The 16332-nt window shown below is 44.7% G+C and overlaps 1 protein-coding gene across 2 annotated transcripts in view; it reads left to right on the forward strand.

Moving 5' to 3' along the window:
- SLCO3A1 (solute carrier organic anion transporter family member 3A1) overlaps positions 1–16332 on the forward strand; it is a 139672-nt gene that overhangs the window by 21268 nt on the left and 102072 nt on the right. For both annotated transcript variants that reach the window (XR_008508592.1, XM_036389463.2), the window contains exon 2: positions 1359–1824. Coding sequence is in view for 1 of the 2 variants with exons in the window: in XM_036389463.2 (XP_036245356.1) it covers positions 1359–1824 (466 nt within the window). In the remaining variant the exon portion in view is untranslated. The remainder of the gene's footprint in view (positions 1–1358; positions 1825–16332) is intronic.

The following is a 16332-nucleotide window of genomic DNA, read 5'->3' on the forward strand; positions in this document are numbered from 1 at the left end:
CACATTTTTTTTTGGAATAGAGAAACCTGCCTCTTTTAGGACAACCTTAAATACCTTCATCTTTTGCAGTCCAAAAAACTAGGTAGTTTTTTATTCAAGGTAAAAGTTTTTGGCATTTCTGTGACATGTTCAAGATTTCTTTTGTTGCTTTTTTACTGTAGAAGAGGGATACTGCTGTAGACATGAGAATACTCTGTTTTCTCCATTGAGCAGAGCTGACAGCAAGTGAGGTACTTAATGGTTCATCCTTCATGCTCTGATCAATGCTTGACTGGTGCAGGAAATCCACATTGTGTTTCACTGCACCATGTAATCAAGATTGGAAGAGCTCTCCAGAGATGATCTTGTTCATTTTCCTGCCCCATGGCAAGATCAGTCATGCCTGTGTCTTTCCTGACCTGTGTTCTGTTAAAGACCTCTGCAGCCTTTCCAGGCAACATATTTCAGTGCTTCACAATCCCTACCAGTAAAATCTGGTTTCTCCCCACCTTGTATCTAACCTGAATCATCTCTGCTGCAGTTTAAACTTGTCACTTCTTGTCCCATCCATTTTGAATTCAAAGAACAGGTCATTCCTTCTTGCAGCAATGTTAAATATTTGAAGACTATTCATGTGCTTCTCTCTTCCTAGTGATAAATACTCACAATTTGTTAAATCATCCCTTCTTCATGGTAGATTTAAATCTTCTATGTAAACCTTAATTGGCCTGTCTTCTCAAAAATACTCTGTGACAATCCCAGTCATTAACTAAGCCACAAACAGTTTAAACCCTTTGATCAGCATTTTATTTAAATACTTGACTAAAAGCATTCAATGCCAGCTAAACTGCCTGTTTGTACATCACTGTCTCTGAGTGGCTCAATAGCCTTGTGCTGGTGTGCAGGCAAAGAACCTGCAGGGTTTTCTGCTGCTCCCTAACTGCATTTCATTCCAAGGGAAAGCTTGTGTGCCTGGCAGGGTGTGAAGCTCAGAGTGGTTTGTGCCTTGGTTCCGTGGGACAGTGCACCGTGAAGGTTGTGCCTTCAAACAGAAAGGGAGCCCAGAGACAGAATCATGGAATCATGGGTGTCTGCAGGCATCCAAAATACACACTGATGGGCACAGGAATTCGGAAGTGACATGTGCTCAGACAGGTGGTAGGCTGTGAAATGTCACTTGGTATTAGGACCTTCTGGCATGGCTGTGTTTGAACAGTCAGGTCATGCTTGGAGCTCAGCTACTGTACTGTGATTTGGATGTCCTTGATGGGTATGGTTTCAGCTCCAGGAAAAAGTCAAGGAAATTTGCGTTTCAGCAGTACATATTGGGAAGAATGGAAGGCATGGAATGTAATTTTCTCTGGATTTCTCTGTTGTAGGTGAGTGTTTTAACCACCTTGGAGCGGCGGTTCAATCTCCAGAGCGCCGACGTGGGCGTCATTGCCAGCAGCTTCGAGATTGGCAACCTGGCCCTCATCCTCTTCGTCAGCTACTTCGGGGCCCGGGGACACCGGCCACGCTTGATAGGATGTGGAGGGATAGTCATGGCCTTGGGTGCCCTCCTTTCTGCCTTGCCTGAGTTTCTCACCCACCAGTACGAGTACGAGTCGGGAGAAATCCGCTGGGGAGCCGAAGGGAGGGATGTGTGTGCTGTCAACGGGTCCAGCAGCGATGAGGGACCAGACCCGGACCTTATCTGCAGGAATAGGACTGCTACCAACATGATGTACTTGCTGCTCATCGGGGCACAGGTCCTCCTGGGCATTGGTGCTACCCCTGTCCAACCCCTGGGAGTTTCCTACATCGATGACCACGTGAGGCGGAAAGATTCCTCCCTGTACATAGGTAAGGCTCTCTGAACCTCTTCTCCTGGAAGGCTTTCCTTATGGGCTGGCATCTGGCTCTTGTTGCCTGTTTGATGCCAGTGGAAGGGATGCCTCAAGGCCTCTTCTCCATGTGCTGCTGTGCTTGTGAAAGTAACTTGGTGTGGGTGTCTCCATCAAGCAGCAGAGAAGCACAGTAGTGCTTGCTTATATTGTAGCAGTGGTAAAGGTTGACAGCTGTGATGATTGGGCAGATGCTCATTCCTTCTCTTGTGTTTGCCCAGATTGCTTTAAGTTCTTATATTGGTGGCTCGTGGCTCACTTTTAGCTGAAGAATTTTTAAGTGGTGTGTGTGATGATGATTGACTTTTTTATTTTGGGGTTTTTTTCCCCCCACATGATACCCTAGTTCTCATCCTGTTCCAAAGCATCTGAGTGATCACTGCAGTCTGAGGAGACTGAGAGGACACACATGTTGTCACTACCACTGTCACATTTTAGCAAGGAAGTGCCAGTTACAGAGTAGGTGCTGTGACCCAGGATGCTGTGGCAGGACCCTTGATAATGTGATCTCTCTAACGGAATGGGATGTGGAAACTGGTGAGGTCTATTTTGAGATACAGTCAGCCTGAAGTAGAACTCATGGTGCTGGTGATCATGTTGCAAAATTCTTTCGTATGGTTATGCTGTGAAATTTGCCTTTGATTCCCCAGTGAAACATCTCAGTTATTGGGGGTAAAGTGCTTGTGGGTTTCAGCAGTAGTTGCCCCTTCCAGCATGTTTAAAGAGGATGTTGTTGGCAAAGTTTTCTTAGAAAAAATGTACCAGCTTGGCACATTCCTTTTTCTGTGGGATTTGTCACTAGGTGAGCTGCTCCAATGGAATAAATCAGTGGAGTGTGTGCTGCCATTGTTAGTATAATCCTGATTACCAAAAGTATGCGCTTGTCCCATCATCCCCGCCTTGGTGTGATTTTCAGCTGAATGGGTGATCCTTTTCCTGTTTGAGTTTTTTCCCAAAGACATTTTTATCTCGTTTCCAAGCTGAGTGTGGCCATTGAGAGCAGAGCTGAGCAGTCCTGCTGACTTTCAGAGTGCTTTTTAATGTCCTGGGTAGGGCAGAAGCCTGGTGGAAGGTCACTGCATAGCATGGCATTCATGGATGTATTGCTGCTTCACTTAGAGCTTCGCCTGTGTATTCAAAACGTGTCCCTGCTTTTCTGTAGCTGGCCATAAAATCATAGTATTTCAGCATTTAGCTTTGTCCTTGGGTCATTACTCATCCTCACTTGGTTCTGCAAGTGTTTGTGAGGGATCCACTGGACAAAGAAGGATGATGTATAAAATACAAGATAATGTGCAACCCAAAGGTGAATAATGAGACTGAATTCACTGGAGCAACTGTGCCAACACCATAAATGATGAGCTGGAATTAAGAGTGATTCTAGGATTATCTATTATAAATAACTATATGGAGGAGCAGCAACTTCTTTCAGTCTGTTCCGTGGGCATTTTTTAAGCAATGCTTCATATCTTGAGAACAGGCTGGAGGAGGGTGCATGAGAGGAGGATTAGGAAGAGTGATTCTTCTTCTTCTTCCTGAGCTACATTCATCTTGTATGCTAAAATAACGTGTTTAAAGTTGGCAGTTCAACTGTAGCTGGGAAAATGCTTCCAGAAAATTATTTCTGCTTACTATGTGCTGCTTTTTTATTTTTTCTGCAGAGATAAGGATGTTGTCTAACCGTATTTGTTACTACATGTGGAGTTTAAAAACAAACAAAGAAAAAAAGCCACACCAAAAAAACTCACCGCAAAACCCCAAGCATTTTGGGGTTGTTTGCTTTCTGGCTTTAGCTGTGGAAATCATAACCTGAATTTCTACATCTGAATTGTGGATTACAGAGGAGTGCCTGTGTATGCACACTCGACCAGCAATGAAGTTTAATTTCTGCCCTGTCCTAGCCTATCCATCACAGGTAGGGTTTCAGATACTGGATGATTAATTCATCTATCAACTTGCAATCAATTTTGCTAGTGAAAATAAAAGCTACCAGGAAAAAAAATCTATTCCATGAATGAATATAAATGGAGAAGAAACAAGTAGAAGTGTCATCTTACATTGGTGGATACTTGAGAGGGAGTCAGATTGCTCAGTTTAAATGTTGTTTGAGAATTATTTGCTCAGATTTGTCTTTAACTGATTATTTTTGTTGATGTCATCAATGCAGTTTTCAGTGGCCTTAGAAGAAAGCTGGCTGAGCAGCTTACCCACTTCATTCTGCTCTGTTTCACAGAGGAAATAACTGCAGAGTGGATACTGTCACCGTGCTATATTTATATCAGTTTGCTTTCTCATAATAGCACACTCACTCAGTGGGGGCCGTGTGTGGCCAGATGAAATGTTTTTGGTTAAGTTCCCTAAGTTGAAATTAGGGGCAAATCTGGCATAGATCGTTCTCTCAGGATAGGAACTAATTAATAACAGTGATAATAGTCTGGCTGAACTTTGTAGAATGACTGGCTGCTGCTGAGAAATGATCAGATTGACCAGTTTGTGCTGTCCTTGGTGTACTGCTTATGTTGAGTCTGGGTGTGCTGCATTGGGCTGGACTGTAGCTGAGGGTTAGAAGCAGTCTCTCAACCTGACAGCTAAGCACTAGTGAGAAATAAAAATCCTCATGTCCCAAGGCAGTGAATTAGATAGAAATAACTGTGTGCACCAAGAGGGCTTTTTTTTTCTCCTTCTGCGATGTATGAAAGTTAAGTGGGGTAATAATATAATATCTAATACAGTCACTTTGCAGTGAAATAACAATACAAGACACTTCTCTGGTTATTAAAAAAAAAAAGTCCAAACCCTAAGAACCGCCCCCCCCCAGTCTTCTTTTTTGTGTGTTAATACTCATGTGTATGCAGAAGAATGCAGATGTGATACCATAAGGAGTCTAAAGTGATGCTTCGGCTTTAATCATTAGTAGAACTAATAGCATCTGTGGAGTGTAATATTTTTCAGAAAACTGAAGCCCATCAGATTTCTCCTGTGGTTGCTCTGCAGTGACAGGCACACAGGAGGTTGTGGGCAGTGCACCTCTCTTGTGCATCCTTTGAAGTCAGGGGTTGCTCAGGCTTGTGCTCTGCCAAGGAGGTGGGGATTCTTAGAGTTTCTTAATTAGAGAGGCAGGGGTGAGATACTACAGGAATATTTCTCTTCATGGGCTGCTGACTTGCAGCTTCATGTTTCATGTTTCTTGGCGGGTTTTTTTTTGGTTGTTTTTTTTTGTTTTGGTTTTGGTTTTTTTGGGGTTTTTTTTTGCTGCCTGCAATGTGTTGCTACCAAACTCCAAAAGATTCTGTTGCTGTAGTAACCAGGCCTAGGAAAAAGGGGCTGTTTTGGTAACCCAGGGCAAAGTGAACCAAAGAGATGAGTGTGTGAAAGTACACACTGAAGTATGTTCCAAAGGAAACACATCTGAGCTGTGGCAGGGTTAGAAAGATCATGGCAGCATGCCTGCTCTGGTTAATCATAGAACAGTTTGGGTTGGAAGGGATCTCAGAGATCATCCAGCTCCTACCCCTGCCATGGGTAGGGACACCTTTCACTGGAACAGGTTGCTGGTCAGGAGGAAACTCTCCTCCTGTTTTCAGCATCTGACTCAGAGGTCATATTGCTGGCAGTGGCAGCCAGAAGATGGAAAAAATAAAGGAATTTTCTTAGCAGTTTGAAATGGGGGAAAATGTTCTGGTTTGGTGCTGGTTTGCTTACTTTTCTCTGAATCTGATCTTGTATTTAATGTTGGAACTACCATCTAGTGGTTTCCAAGCTAACAGATTAATTTTACCTGTGTGTTTATTGGCATCTGGCATAAGTAACTCCTTTGAGTGGAGGAATTCATCATTCCTACAGACTCTGCAGGGCCTGTTACTGCTCCATCTTCACTAGTGTCAAAGGATTCCTTCAATTTGTGGCACTGTTTATTTTAAAGGAGTAAAGACTACTTACTATACGCTTCTTTTCTCCACCCACTAATGACTCACTTGGCATTTCCTTTTTTAGTTCTTTTTCTGCTCAGTCTTGCTGAGTTCTCTTAAAATCAGTGAGGACTTTGTCATTAGGACAGGGATCAGAGCTGCTACAAAGAGAGGAAAAAAGCCCTGATCTGACAGTGGTTGTATGGATTTGCTGCCTCTCAGATAAGCAGGAGCTTGCAGGTGATTTTTTGGTCACTAGAGTGCCCGTGCTGCTCCCAGCAGTGCTTTGTGAGTTCCATTAGGGCCAGTGCACTGATGTGGTTGGTTAATGTTTTTAGCAGCCTGAGACACATCTTCTGGCCTTCCTGCTGCATTTAACATTTGCTGATAAAAGTTCTTGCATCTTGTCTAGGACACAGTTACCTACAGAGCAGAATGAATAGCCTCTGGGAGCCAGTATTTGATCTGGGACAATTAAGGGCTGTATTAAACAGAGGAAGTTGCTATTATTCTGTCTCCAGTTGATGGAGGAAATTGATACTGATGTTGGAAGGAGCCCTGCCAGATTGTGAGACTCATTCAGAAGAATGCTGTGCTGATCTTTAATGCATTTCAGAGTGTCTCTTTGCATTTGTTGAAGCTGTCTGTGTGTTTGGCATCATGGGCACACACCCCTCATATTCAGGCCCCATGACTTAGGGCCACTGGCTGAATTGCAGTAATGTGAAGCATGGCTTAAAGGAAACCCCAGAAGAGACAAGTCTTGAGTCAACAAGTTTGTGCTGTGGAGTGATGAGTGCTCCTGAGTTATTGCTGTGCAAGGGTGTATCTGAGCACAGCATCCTCTGGGGCACAGAGCTGTCCTTGGCCTGCTTCATGACAGGGCAGAGGAATGTAGAAATGGATAACTCAGCTCTGCTTAGCTGCTTCCTTCTGTCTTACCTATTTCTCTGTGTATTTTGGTTTTATCATACGGTTGTTCCAGCTCTTACCCTTGGTGTGAGAGGAGAGCTGAACAGAATGGTGTGTTCTTACCACATCTGCCCTGACTAACCCTGTAAGAGGGATGGGACCCTGCATTGCAGCTCCTGGCTTTGACCTTTGTATTAGTGTGGGGATATTTTGCATGGAATTTGTAGAAGCACTTTTTGTTTTGTGATGACAGAGAGAAAGCTCACTCTCGCTTCTGGTGCCTTCTGTCTTGCTTTAAGCACCAGCTCAAGATTTGCTGCAGTGGAAGACAAACATGCCCTAATTGGAATCTTGCTGTCTCCAGGGATAAATTTGTCCATTTGAAAAATCATTTATGGTAGCTTACGTCAGTCAAAATGATAGCAGCCATTGTGCTTTGGAGAAGGAGAAACATTTTCTCAACTGACAAGAATTAAATCTGAGAGTTAGTATCTATGCTGGTGAGTTAATGGCAAGTTATCAGCATAAGCTGCTGAAATCAGAGTTTGAGTCAACATTTTGTGTTTTAGGTTTGCTGGTTTTGTCTCTACCTGATGAAAAGTCTCTTACAAGGAGGATGAATGTATTTTGATCAGTCTTGTCCTTTCCAAAGCGCTCAAATTTCTTGACATGTATGGCTGAACCTACATTTCTAAACCACAGGAAGTGGAATAATTGTGTGTTTATAGCATACAGGTCATATCATCAGCCCTTTGAGGCCATCTGGTGATCAATTGGAAGGCCTTTAGGACCCACCTGAGAGGTCTGTACAGCTCTGCCCATCCTGGCTGCTTATCCTTTCACTCCTCACAGCATTTCCCACTCTCCTTCCTGTTGTGCTCATTTGTGGTCTTGCAATCAACATGGGTGCTTTATTCACATTAGCCCTTCCTGCTGGAACATGCTTCTCTGAGCTCACCACCCAAGGCCCTGCCAGCCTTGTGCATTTTTCCTTTTAAAGCCTGTTTTATGAGGTCTTTTGTAGTGGATTGTAGCTGACTCCTATCTGTTGTATTTGCTCTGTGCCCACTCCATACCTATCAGCTGCCTGGTGAGTTTGTCCACCCCCACGTGGGCACAGAAGCCAGAATTGCTCTTCCCCTTGCTGGTACAGGCAGCTTTATAGGTGTGTAATATTTTTAGCCCGAAGACGGAATTCTGCAGTGCTTTTGTTCAGTAAATGCATCCTCCTACGGGTGATTTGGAGAGCCTTTCCTTCCTGTCACAGCCTCCCCTGGGCTGGGAAAGGCACAGTATTAGCTCTGAGAGCTGCTGCCAGCGCGAGGGCTGTGATGCCTGTTCATTACTGGAAGGTGTCTGTGTGAAAGATTCTCTGGGCTGTCTCTCCCCCATGAACTCACTGTGATCAGGTGAAATTACACAGCTTCACGTGGTATCCTGGTATTAACCCACTGATCCATCCATGGCCTGCAGCCTTTTATAATTACAGTCCTTTGGGGAGAGATGGGTGTTCTCATTTGCTGTGTGTCAGCAGGGCTGGCTCCCTTACACACGTCCCCTTTTACAGTGCTGGTGGTAATACCCTGGAAAATTAAATGGGAACACAAACAAGTGTGCAGGGTGTATTAGAGCAGTAACAATAATCAATTAATGGGAATAACCTTTCCCACTGCAGGCAGGAAGGCTGTTGCAAAAAGCAGTAGCTGAATGAATGTATTTATTCAATTAAATAAATATATGCACGAAGTCGTAACTATTGTGGGCTCCATTATTCTACAGCAATTGTTTCAGTTACCTTAACCTTCTGCTAATAGCTTTTTTTCTTTGCTGTTGTTATGAGCTGAGTAAATAAAGCTTGAGCCCAACCAAATGACTTTGTGTGAAAGCATATTGAGGGTGGGAGCTGTTTCCATGTTACTCTGTGCTCCCTGTGTACTCTGCAGCTGATTTTTTGCCTTAATTGGGATTTGCTGACTCTGATGTCTTGTAAAAATCACTCCATTTGTTGAGTTTGTTGGGTTTTTTCTGTGGAGTACTTGAAATAGTCATCAGCTGGGAGAGCCTAGTGAGGTACATCATTCCTGGGGCAGCGTGTCTAGTGCAGTGCCCTTGTCATTTAAATGGCTCATAGGCAGAGTCCTAAGGTTCATAAAATTAATTAAACAGATTGGAAGGTGGTGAGTTGCCCCTGTCAGAAGCTGAAGACTGTATTGTGCCTTGTTGATGGCACAGGCAGGAGTGGTGTGTGCCAGTCTTGGCCCTTCCTCTGGAGGCTTGACCGAGAGTCCCCAACTTACTGCACATAAGGTGGGGCATCCGTGTTGCCTCAGATGTGCCCAGATGTTTTGGTCACAGTTTACAGGCTGGCACTGAGGACAGCTGGGCCTCTGTTTCCTATGGTGGGGCAAGGCACAGAATTTTCCCTTTTGCCAGCACAATTCAGGGCACTGGCTGGGTGTTACTCACTTATGTGTGGGACAAGGTGCTTGTATGAGTGTATAGGAGAATGCAGAGAAGTTCCTGCTTTCCCTCTTTCAAACTGCCTCTCCTGTGCCTGGGTGAGGTGCTCAACCAAGTTTTCTTGCACTTGGAGAAGTTGCTGCAGGTCTGAGCTGGGTTCTGGGCGAGCCAGCACTTACACCCTTTAGGTGCCAAAAAAGTGCTATTTGAGTAACCTCCTAAAGGTGTCTGCTTTTGCAAAGTCCCAAGCAGTGCCATGGCACAAACGTGCAGCTCTGCTGACCCACGGGACCTGGCAGCACTCAGCTGCCAAAGCTGTTAAACTGTGGCTTTATCCTGGCTTTGCTGGGCACTGGGGACTCCACCACCTCTCTGTCAATGTCACATGTCCCACTGTTTGATGACCCTCCTCATAACACATTTCTTCTGTAGATCTGCTTGGAATTGACCCTGTAGTAGTTTAAAATCTTCTCTCTTGTCCTGTTGCCACAGGGAGGGTGTGTGATGGCCCAGCAGTGTGGGACCGGGGGCAGAGCTGCTGTGGGAACATCAGTGCAGCCTCACTAACTACAAGTATCTGATTGCCTTTCAGGCATCAGCCTGGAGGGAAAAATGTGGCCAAAAGGGATGGGTACCTTGTAAAACGAAAATAAAATTCCTCTGCATCCTTTGTGGTCATCTTAGCAGCCAGCGGAGTGGAAGCTCTTCCTTGGTTTGGCGAATGTTGAAGGTTTATAACTTTATGGATTTGTTTTGCATAAATGATAAGTTTGCATAAATCTGGGGTTATTAAGCACTTTCTTGTTGGGTTTGGAGAAATTCTGGCTTTGCTTTCTCAAAATTTGGTTGTTTGGTTCAAAGTTGCTCCCAAAACTGCTTCTTCGAACTTTGCTCTTTTGAAAGGACTCAGTCTTTTATCAGCTTTCTTTTTGCCAGGGTATGGCCATTCCATTAACTATGCTGCTAATGAGGTATTTGGCTTTTCCTAAGAGCAAGGCCTGCTCCTGCTAAACCCCCTTTTGATTTCAGTAATAGGGATTTTGTATGGAGGAGACTATCCAAATTTGGCCCTTTATTTACCAGTTAAAATGTGAGATTTAGTTTCTTGGATAGAAGTTTACAACATGTGACTTTGCTCTTTGACTTAATACCTCAGAGCTCTTGAGTGCAGCCAAACAAAGCTGTGTCTGTGACAGGGAGCAGGATCTGGCTGAAGGCAGCAGATCAAAGCAATAGTGAACATTCAAGTGTTCAAACTGGTAGAAGAGCAAGATGCTCTGTGCAACTGAGTCCCTCTGCTTACCTCACTTTTTCCCTGTGGTATTCTGTACATTCCTGCCCTCAGTGTTAGACAAACCAGTCCCACTGTGACTGTTTGTACATATTGATGTGAGACTGCTTATTAGAGTTTGAAAGAAATAATATTAGGGGGGAGGAAAAGACAACTGGGACAACTTTGCTGTGTTAGTAATTGCTGCAGAGACCAATTACCCATGTGATGAAAAACCACCTCTATCTTGTTAGCCCTCAGCTACAACATATGGATGTCCTAATCCAATCAGGCTGATCATCGAAAGAATAAGACTTGTTAGAGAGAGCTTTTTCTCAGCAGACAGTTATAAACTGTGTGCTGGGGTTAGAGACTGAAGGGGTGGCAGTAGCATGTGAGAAGTGAGCTACAAAGTTCCCTGGTTGTGTCTCTGAGGTGTCTTGAGCACTGATTAATGCTTTACTGGCCTGAGCTGTCATTTCTCTTGGAGCTTTCTGGGCACTTGTTGGTTTTGTGGTGTAGAGATGTGTGTGTGTGTGTGTTTTCAGTATTCCCTCTCCTCATTTTATATAAAAACTCACACTCCTGGAATGCAAGCATACAGATGTTTTACTGCACTTGTGTTATCACATCCTCTGTAAATGTGCTGCTGTGGTGCTGCTGGGAGACAAGCACAACACTGTGTTGTAAACTACAGGAAGCAGCATTGCAGGAAACAAAATTATTTGCAATGGTTCTGGGTGAGAGTTCTGTGAAGAGTTTCCCACAAGTGCCAGAGGGTAAGAGGTTTGTAGGGAGACATAACACCTATTTAATACACACATGTTCATGCTTGGTGGAGCTTGTTCTGATCAGTGTGACTAATCATGCTCGAGAATATTTACATTTTGTTTCTCAGTTGTCACCTGATCTGGTAAAATAACATCTTATCCCTTCAAACCTTGCTTTATTTCATGTGTTGGTGAGACTTCCCTAGGAAATGGAAACACTCTCTTGTGTAATTGTATACCCCCCCCTCATTAGGAGCTTGGAGTCCTGGAGGTACTTGATTTGTAAGTAGGACCAGAACTTAAATTAAGCTTAGGTTAAGCAAATACTCCTACTCAGAACGTCTCAAGGGTTATAAAACAAGTTAGCAAGAGGGTGAGAATAGACCCCAGGAGTTCTGACTCCAGTGCTCTGCAATTGCTCTGAGAACTAAAGCATTTCACTACATTCCTGCAAAGCAATGCATCTTCCATGGGTGCAGACATTCCTTTCTTTTCAGTGTCAGAGGGGTTACAGATCCTGGCTTTTTGTCTGCTAGCTCTAGCCTGCTCCACCTCTGCAAACTATGTTTAACTTGCCTCCAAGAGCTGGATGATTAAATTGAGACCAACACTGTCTTTGCATTGTGGAGAGAGACTATTTACAAGAGCACGTAGTGACAGGACAAGGCTTCAAACTGAGAGTAGGTTTAGATTAGATATTAGGAAAAAACTTGATTGTGAGGGTGGTGAGTCACTGGAGCAGGTTGCACAGAAAACTGGTGGATTCCCAGTTCCTGGAAGTCTTCAGGGCCAGGCTGGATGGGGCTGTGAGCAACCTGGTCTAGTGGAAGGTGTGTTGGAATTTAAGGTCCCTTCCAGCCCAAACCATCCTGTGATTTGGGTTGGTGAGCTGCAAGAAGCATTTTGAGGACAGTCAGACACCTCACTGTCCTGTAACTCATTCCCAGGAGCCAGCAGCACAGGGATGAACATCCCAGACTTGTCCAGTCACCTCTGAAGTTCACTTGCAGCCTGCACAACAAAAATGGGAGCAAATTCCACAGTTCCCTGTGGTTTTTCTCATCTCTGAGTTAGGTTGTGCATTTTTTCTTCCCAAGATTGCTTTCTTGAGTGGGTGTTTAGGATTGTGGCTCTAAGGCTGTGAAGATGGTGAAGTGGGTACAAAACTTCTCTTGGAGTAAAGATATTTTAAAATTGCACCTGCCTATCAAAAATCTGCTGAATTGGCAGTTGTGCCATCGCCCTGGTCTTGCAGCATCCTACCACAGATAGGAGTGCACATAGAATCCCTTGGACTGGTGAGAAAGTGCACTGGGGCTGGGGAGATAAGGCACAGGCTGGCACAGCTGGCAAAAATCACCACAGGCAATCCCATTAGGTGAAAAATACAGTCTTTAATGGGTTCTGCTGATGCATAAAAGACCTGTTGAAGTGAAAATTTCACATAAACAAGAGAAGTGAAAATGCAGCTGTGCTGCTCTCCAGATTGCTGTGTAAAATGCTCCCATGTGTAGCTCCCTGAGTTCATCTCACATTCTGCACCCCCCAAAACTGTGGTAGTGTGGAGATGAGAGCAGCTGAGTGAAGCTTTCTGAATAAATTAGCCTTGCTGTCCTGTGGTATTCCAAGTCTGAGTAAACAGAAGAGACACTCTGTGCCTTAAAATCAGCAAGTTTGGGTTTTATTAGCCCTGGAGGGGCAGTAAATTCTAGAGCTGAGCCAGTGGAGCAGAGGAATGAGAGTCAAGTAAGGAGGTGTAGGGCTGGCTGAGGATATGCTGAGAAAGTCCTTGCTGCTTACTGCAGCCCAGGAAGGCAATTGGAAATTGAATCTACAGTGCACTGGGGAGCTCTTGGAGGTGGCTTAGGATGGGGTAAGGATTTGAGAAATCTGCTTGAGCAAAGGCTGCATGCAGCAGAGGCAAGAATAAGGGTGGTGGTGAAAGGGAGGTGGAGTGTTGATGTGAGCAGCAGCATATTAAACATGTTAAAACTGGGGGTCGGGGGTCAGGTATTGAAGCAACCAGAGTTAAGACAGGAGCTCAGCCAATACAGCAGAAACATGGTATGGGCCATCTCCATTAATCTACAGAAATCTGGATCCTCACATCCAAAGACTCCATTTTTTTATTAAAATTCAGGTTCTTCGAATAATCGACACCCACCTGGGAATCAGGTGTCCAGGTGGAATCTGTGCTGACCGTGCCCTTTCTGGGTGACAGCTGTTGCAGGGGTCAGGAGGGTGTTGGGGTGTGCCTCTCCCAGACCACAGGGTGCTCACATCTCCCTTCCCTCACGAGGCAGGCTTGTTTTGTGAATAAACAGTGTGCTTGGATGGGGAGTGTGGGTGGTGTCAGGAAGCCAGTGTGCCAGAAGCCTTGTTCCCAGAGAGATCCAGTGTTTACTGAAGATGCTAATTGCTGCCTCCAACCCATCATTATTTGTCTTCTGCCCGCAGCACACCCATCAAAGGTGCTGATAGTGCTTTTGCTGGGTAAAAGGGTTGTAAGTAGGAAAAGAGATGCTCTTGAATTTCAGGAGTACCACTGGCTGCTGCTTTACTTTTCTTGGTTTTCTTTTTTTTTTGATTTTTTTCTTTTTTTCTTTTTTTTTTTCTTTTTCCGTCTTTCTTTTTCCATCTTTCTTTTCTTTTTTCTTTTTTTCTTCCTTTTTCTTCCTTTTTCTTCCTTTTTCTTCCTTTTTCTTCCTTTTTCTTCCTTTTTCTTGCTTTTTCTTCCTTTTCTTCCTTTTCCTTCCTTTCCCTTCCTTTCCCTTCCTTTCCCTTCCTTTCCCTTCCTTTCCCTTCCTTTCCCTTCCTTTCCCTTCCTTTCCCTTCCTTTCCCTTCCTTTCCCTTCCTTTCCCTTCCTTTTTTCTTTTTTTTTCAGACTGAAGGTTGCAAAGGAAGGAAATGCTTTTGGGTTTTTTTTTGGTTTTGTTTTTTTTTTTAATGCCCCATATGGCCGTTTTATTAACTGGAAAACCTCCAGCTGAGAATTGGATGATGTTACAGAGCTACAGAGCAAAACTCATTCCCAGCCGTGTGGCAGAGCGTACTCGTGCCTTTGAATGTGAGCCATGCCTCTCCCAGCTAGGGTTAGGGTGAAAAATAAAAGCTGCCTTTGCCCTGTTTTGCTGACCCAAGGAAAACATTGTTGTTTTTCATGCTGGGGATGTTGAGCTTTTCAAACCAAATGCAAACCTTGAACAAGTGAGTTGTCAGCAGATCATCAAAGAGCACTTTGAGTTGAGGCTGTGGTACAGCAAACCCCTAAGTTTGAGGGTTTTATGAGTTTATCCACACAAAGTTAGTAGTAGAATAGGTACATTTTGACATGATTCCCTGTTTGTATGAATGGGTTTTTCTACTATAATATGAAAGAAACATTGCAAGCCAGACTTGTGTAACAGTGATCTGCACTTCCCAAGGATTGGCTCTTTGATTCCTGCCTGAGCAGCGTTTCTTCACATTATCTGCAGATTTCTGTCCTGTCTCCCCTGCTGAGACAGAGAAATTACTTGCTGTCTGTAGCTTCTCAGTTGGCAAATGAGACTGAGAATTTAGAGATAGCTTGTAGATGTGTTTATCATCTTCTGTGTGTATGTTGAAGTTACTACCTCAGTTTTCTGTCCAGGAGACTTGGAAACAGAGCATTTCTCCAGATCTGCATTTTCACTGGTCATTTTCTGTTGTGTGAAATGGGGAAAAGGAGGGTTGGGACCTCAGCCTTTGTTCTGAGAGTATCTTGATTTTTCCACAATATCCTGCAGACTTTCTGTCTCACAGGGATGCAGGAGAGAGGAATGGAATTTGTTCAAGTGGATCTCTTTAGATTTAACGATTTGCTTCCCTGTCAGTTGTGGTTGTAGGAATGGCTTTGATGTTTGGAAGCAGACCTTTCCCACTGCACATCCCACAAGTTGTGCCTGTGGTTCTGCTGCTCGCAGCCTCCAGAGCTGGATCCAGCACAGCAGAGTCCACGCTCACACCGTCACAAGTTAAGGTTCAGCAGATGATTCATTGCTTTTGCTGCCAGCTTCCCTCTGGAGCTGTGCTAGGCAGCACAGAGCTGCTGCCTGCTTGCCAGAGGTGATGTTCAGGAGGGAATGGGCTGGAGGAGGTTCCTCAGTGGGTAGGCAGAGCTCTCCATGCCTGTGAGCAGTGACTTGTGGCTTTTGCTTCTTTTCCCTGGAGATGCCTCTGGATGGGAGACAGCCTGCCAGAGACAGAGTGAATAAATAAGCTGTGCTCTGGTTACAGCAGGTGGATAGTATATCAGCAGGGTCCTCACAGCAGTGGCCAGGCTGTGCTGCCAGCTGGGCCAGAAGCTGAGATAACCTTTTGCTGCAGGAGCAGGGTCAGGGCTTGTGGTGGTGTTCACAGGGGTCCCAGGATGAGGGAAGGGATGAGAATGTTGACTCCATGTTTCAGAAGGCTTGATTTATTATTTTATGATATATATTATATTAAAACTATGCTAAAAGAATAGAAGAAAGGATTTCATCAGAAGGCTGGCTAAGAATAGAAAAAGAAGGAATGATAACAAAGGTTTGTGACTGACTGAGACAGTCTGGACAGCTGGACTGTGATTGGCCATTAATTAGAAACAACCACACAAGACCAGTCACAGATCCACCTGTTGCATTCCACAGCAGCAGATAACCATTGGTTACATTTTGTTTCTGAGGCTTCTCAGGAAAAAAAATCCCGAGGAAAGGATTTTTCATGAAACACATCTGTGACAAGGGCTCTGTCACACCAGGTGCCACCATCAGTGCCTCTGGGGACAGTGAGTGGCTGGGTGGCATCACTGGGGCAAGGCTGGTGTGCTGCTGCCATGGGGAGCTGGCACAGAGCAGGCACAGGCTCAGTTCTGCAGGGTCTGTCTGTCTAACCCATGGCAGGAAGGCTCTGGAAGAGAAGCAGGAGGTCAGAGAGAAGCAGTGGAAGGCTCTGGATGAGAAGCAGGAGGTCCAGTATTGACCACTGAGGCTTTCTGCCTCAAGCCCAGGTTATGGACACCTTAGTCACAGCCTGTCTGCTCAGCACCAAGTGGCTCCAGTTGCCTGAAGGGACCTGTCCTTTCCTGCTGGTCACAAACATGTGATGTGAGGCTGTGTGTTGTATTGCCCCAGGCTGTGTTGCTGCA

This window comes from Molothrus ater, chromosome 13 (genome assembly GCF_012460135.2).
Source record: "Molothrus ater isolate BHLD 08-10-18 breed brown headed cowbird chromosome 13, BPBGC_Mater_1.1, whole genome shotgun sequence".
NCBI lineage: Eukaryota > Metazoa > Chordata > Aves > Passeriformes > Icteridae > Molothrus > Molothrus ater.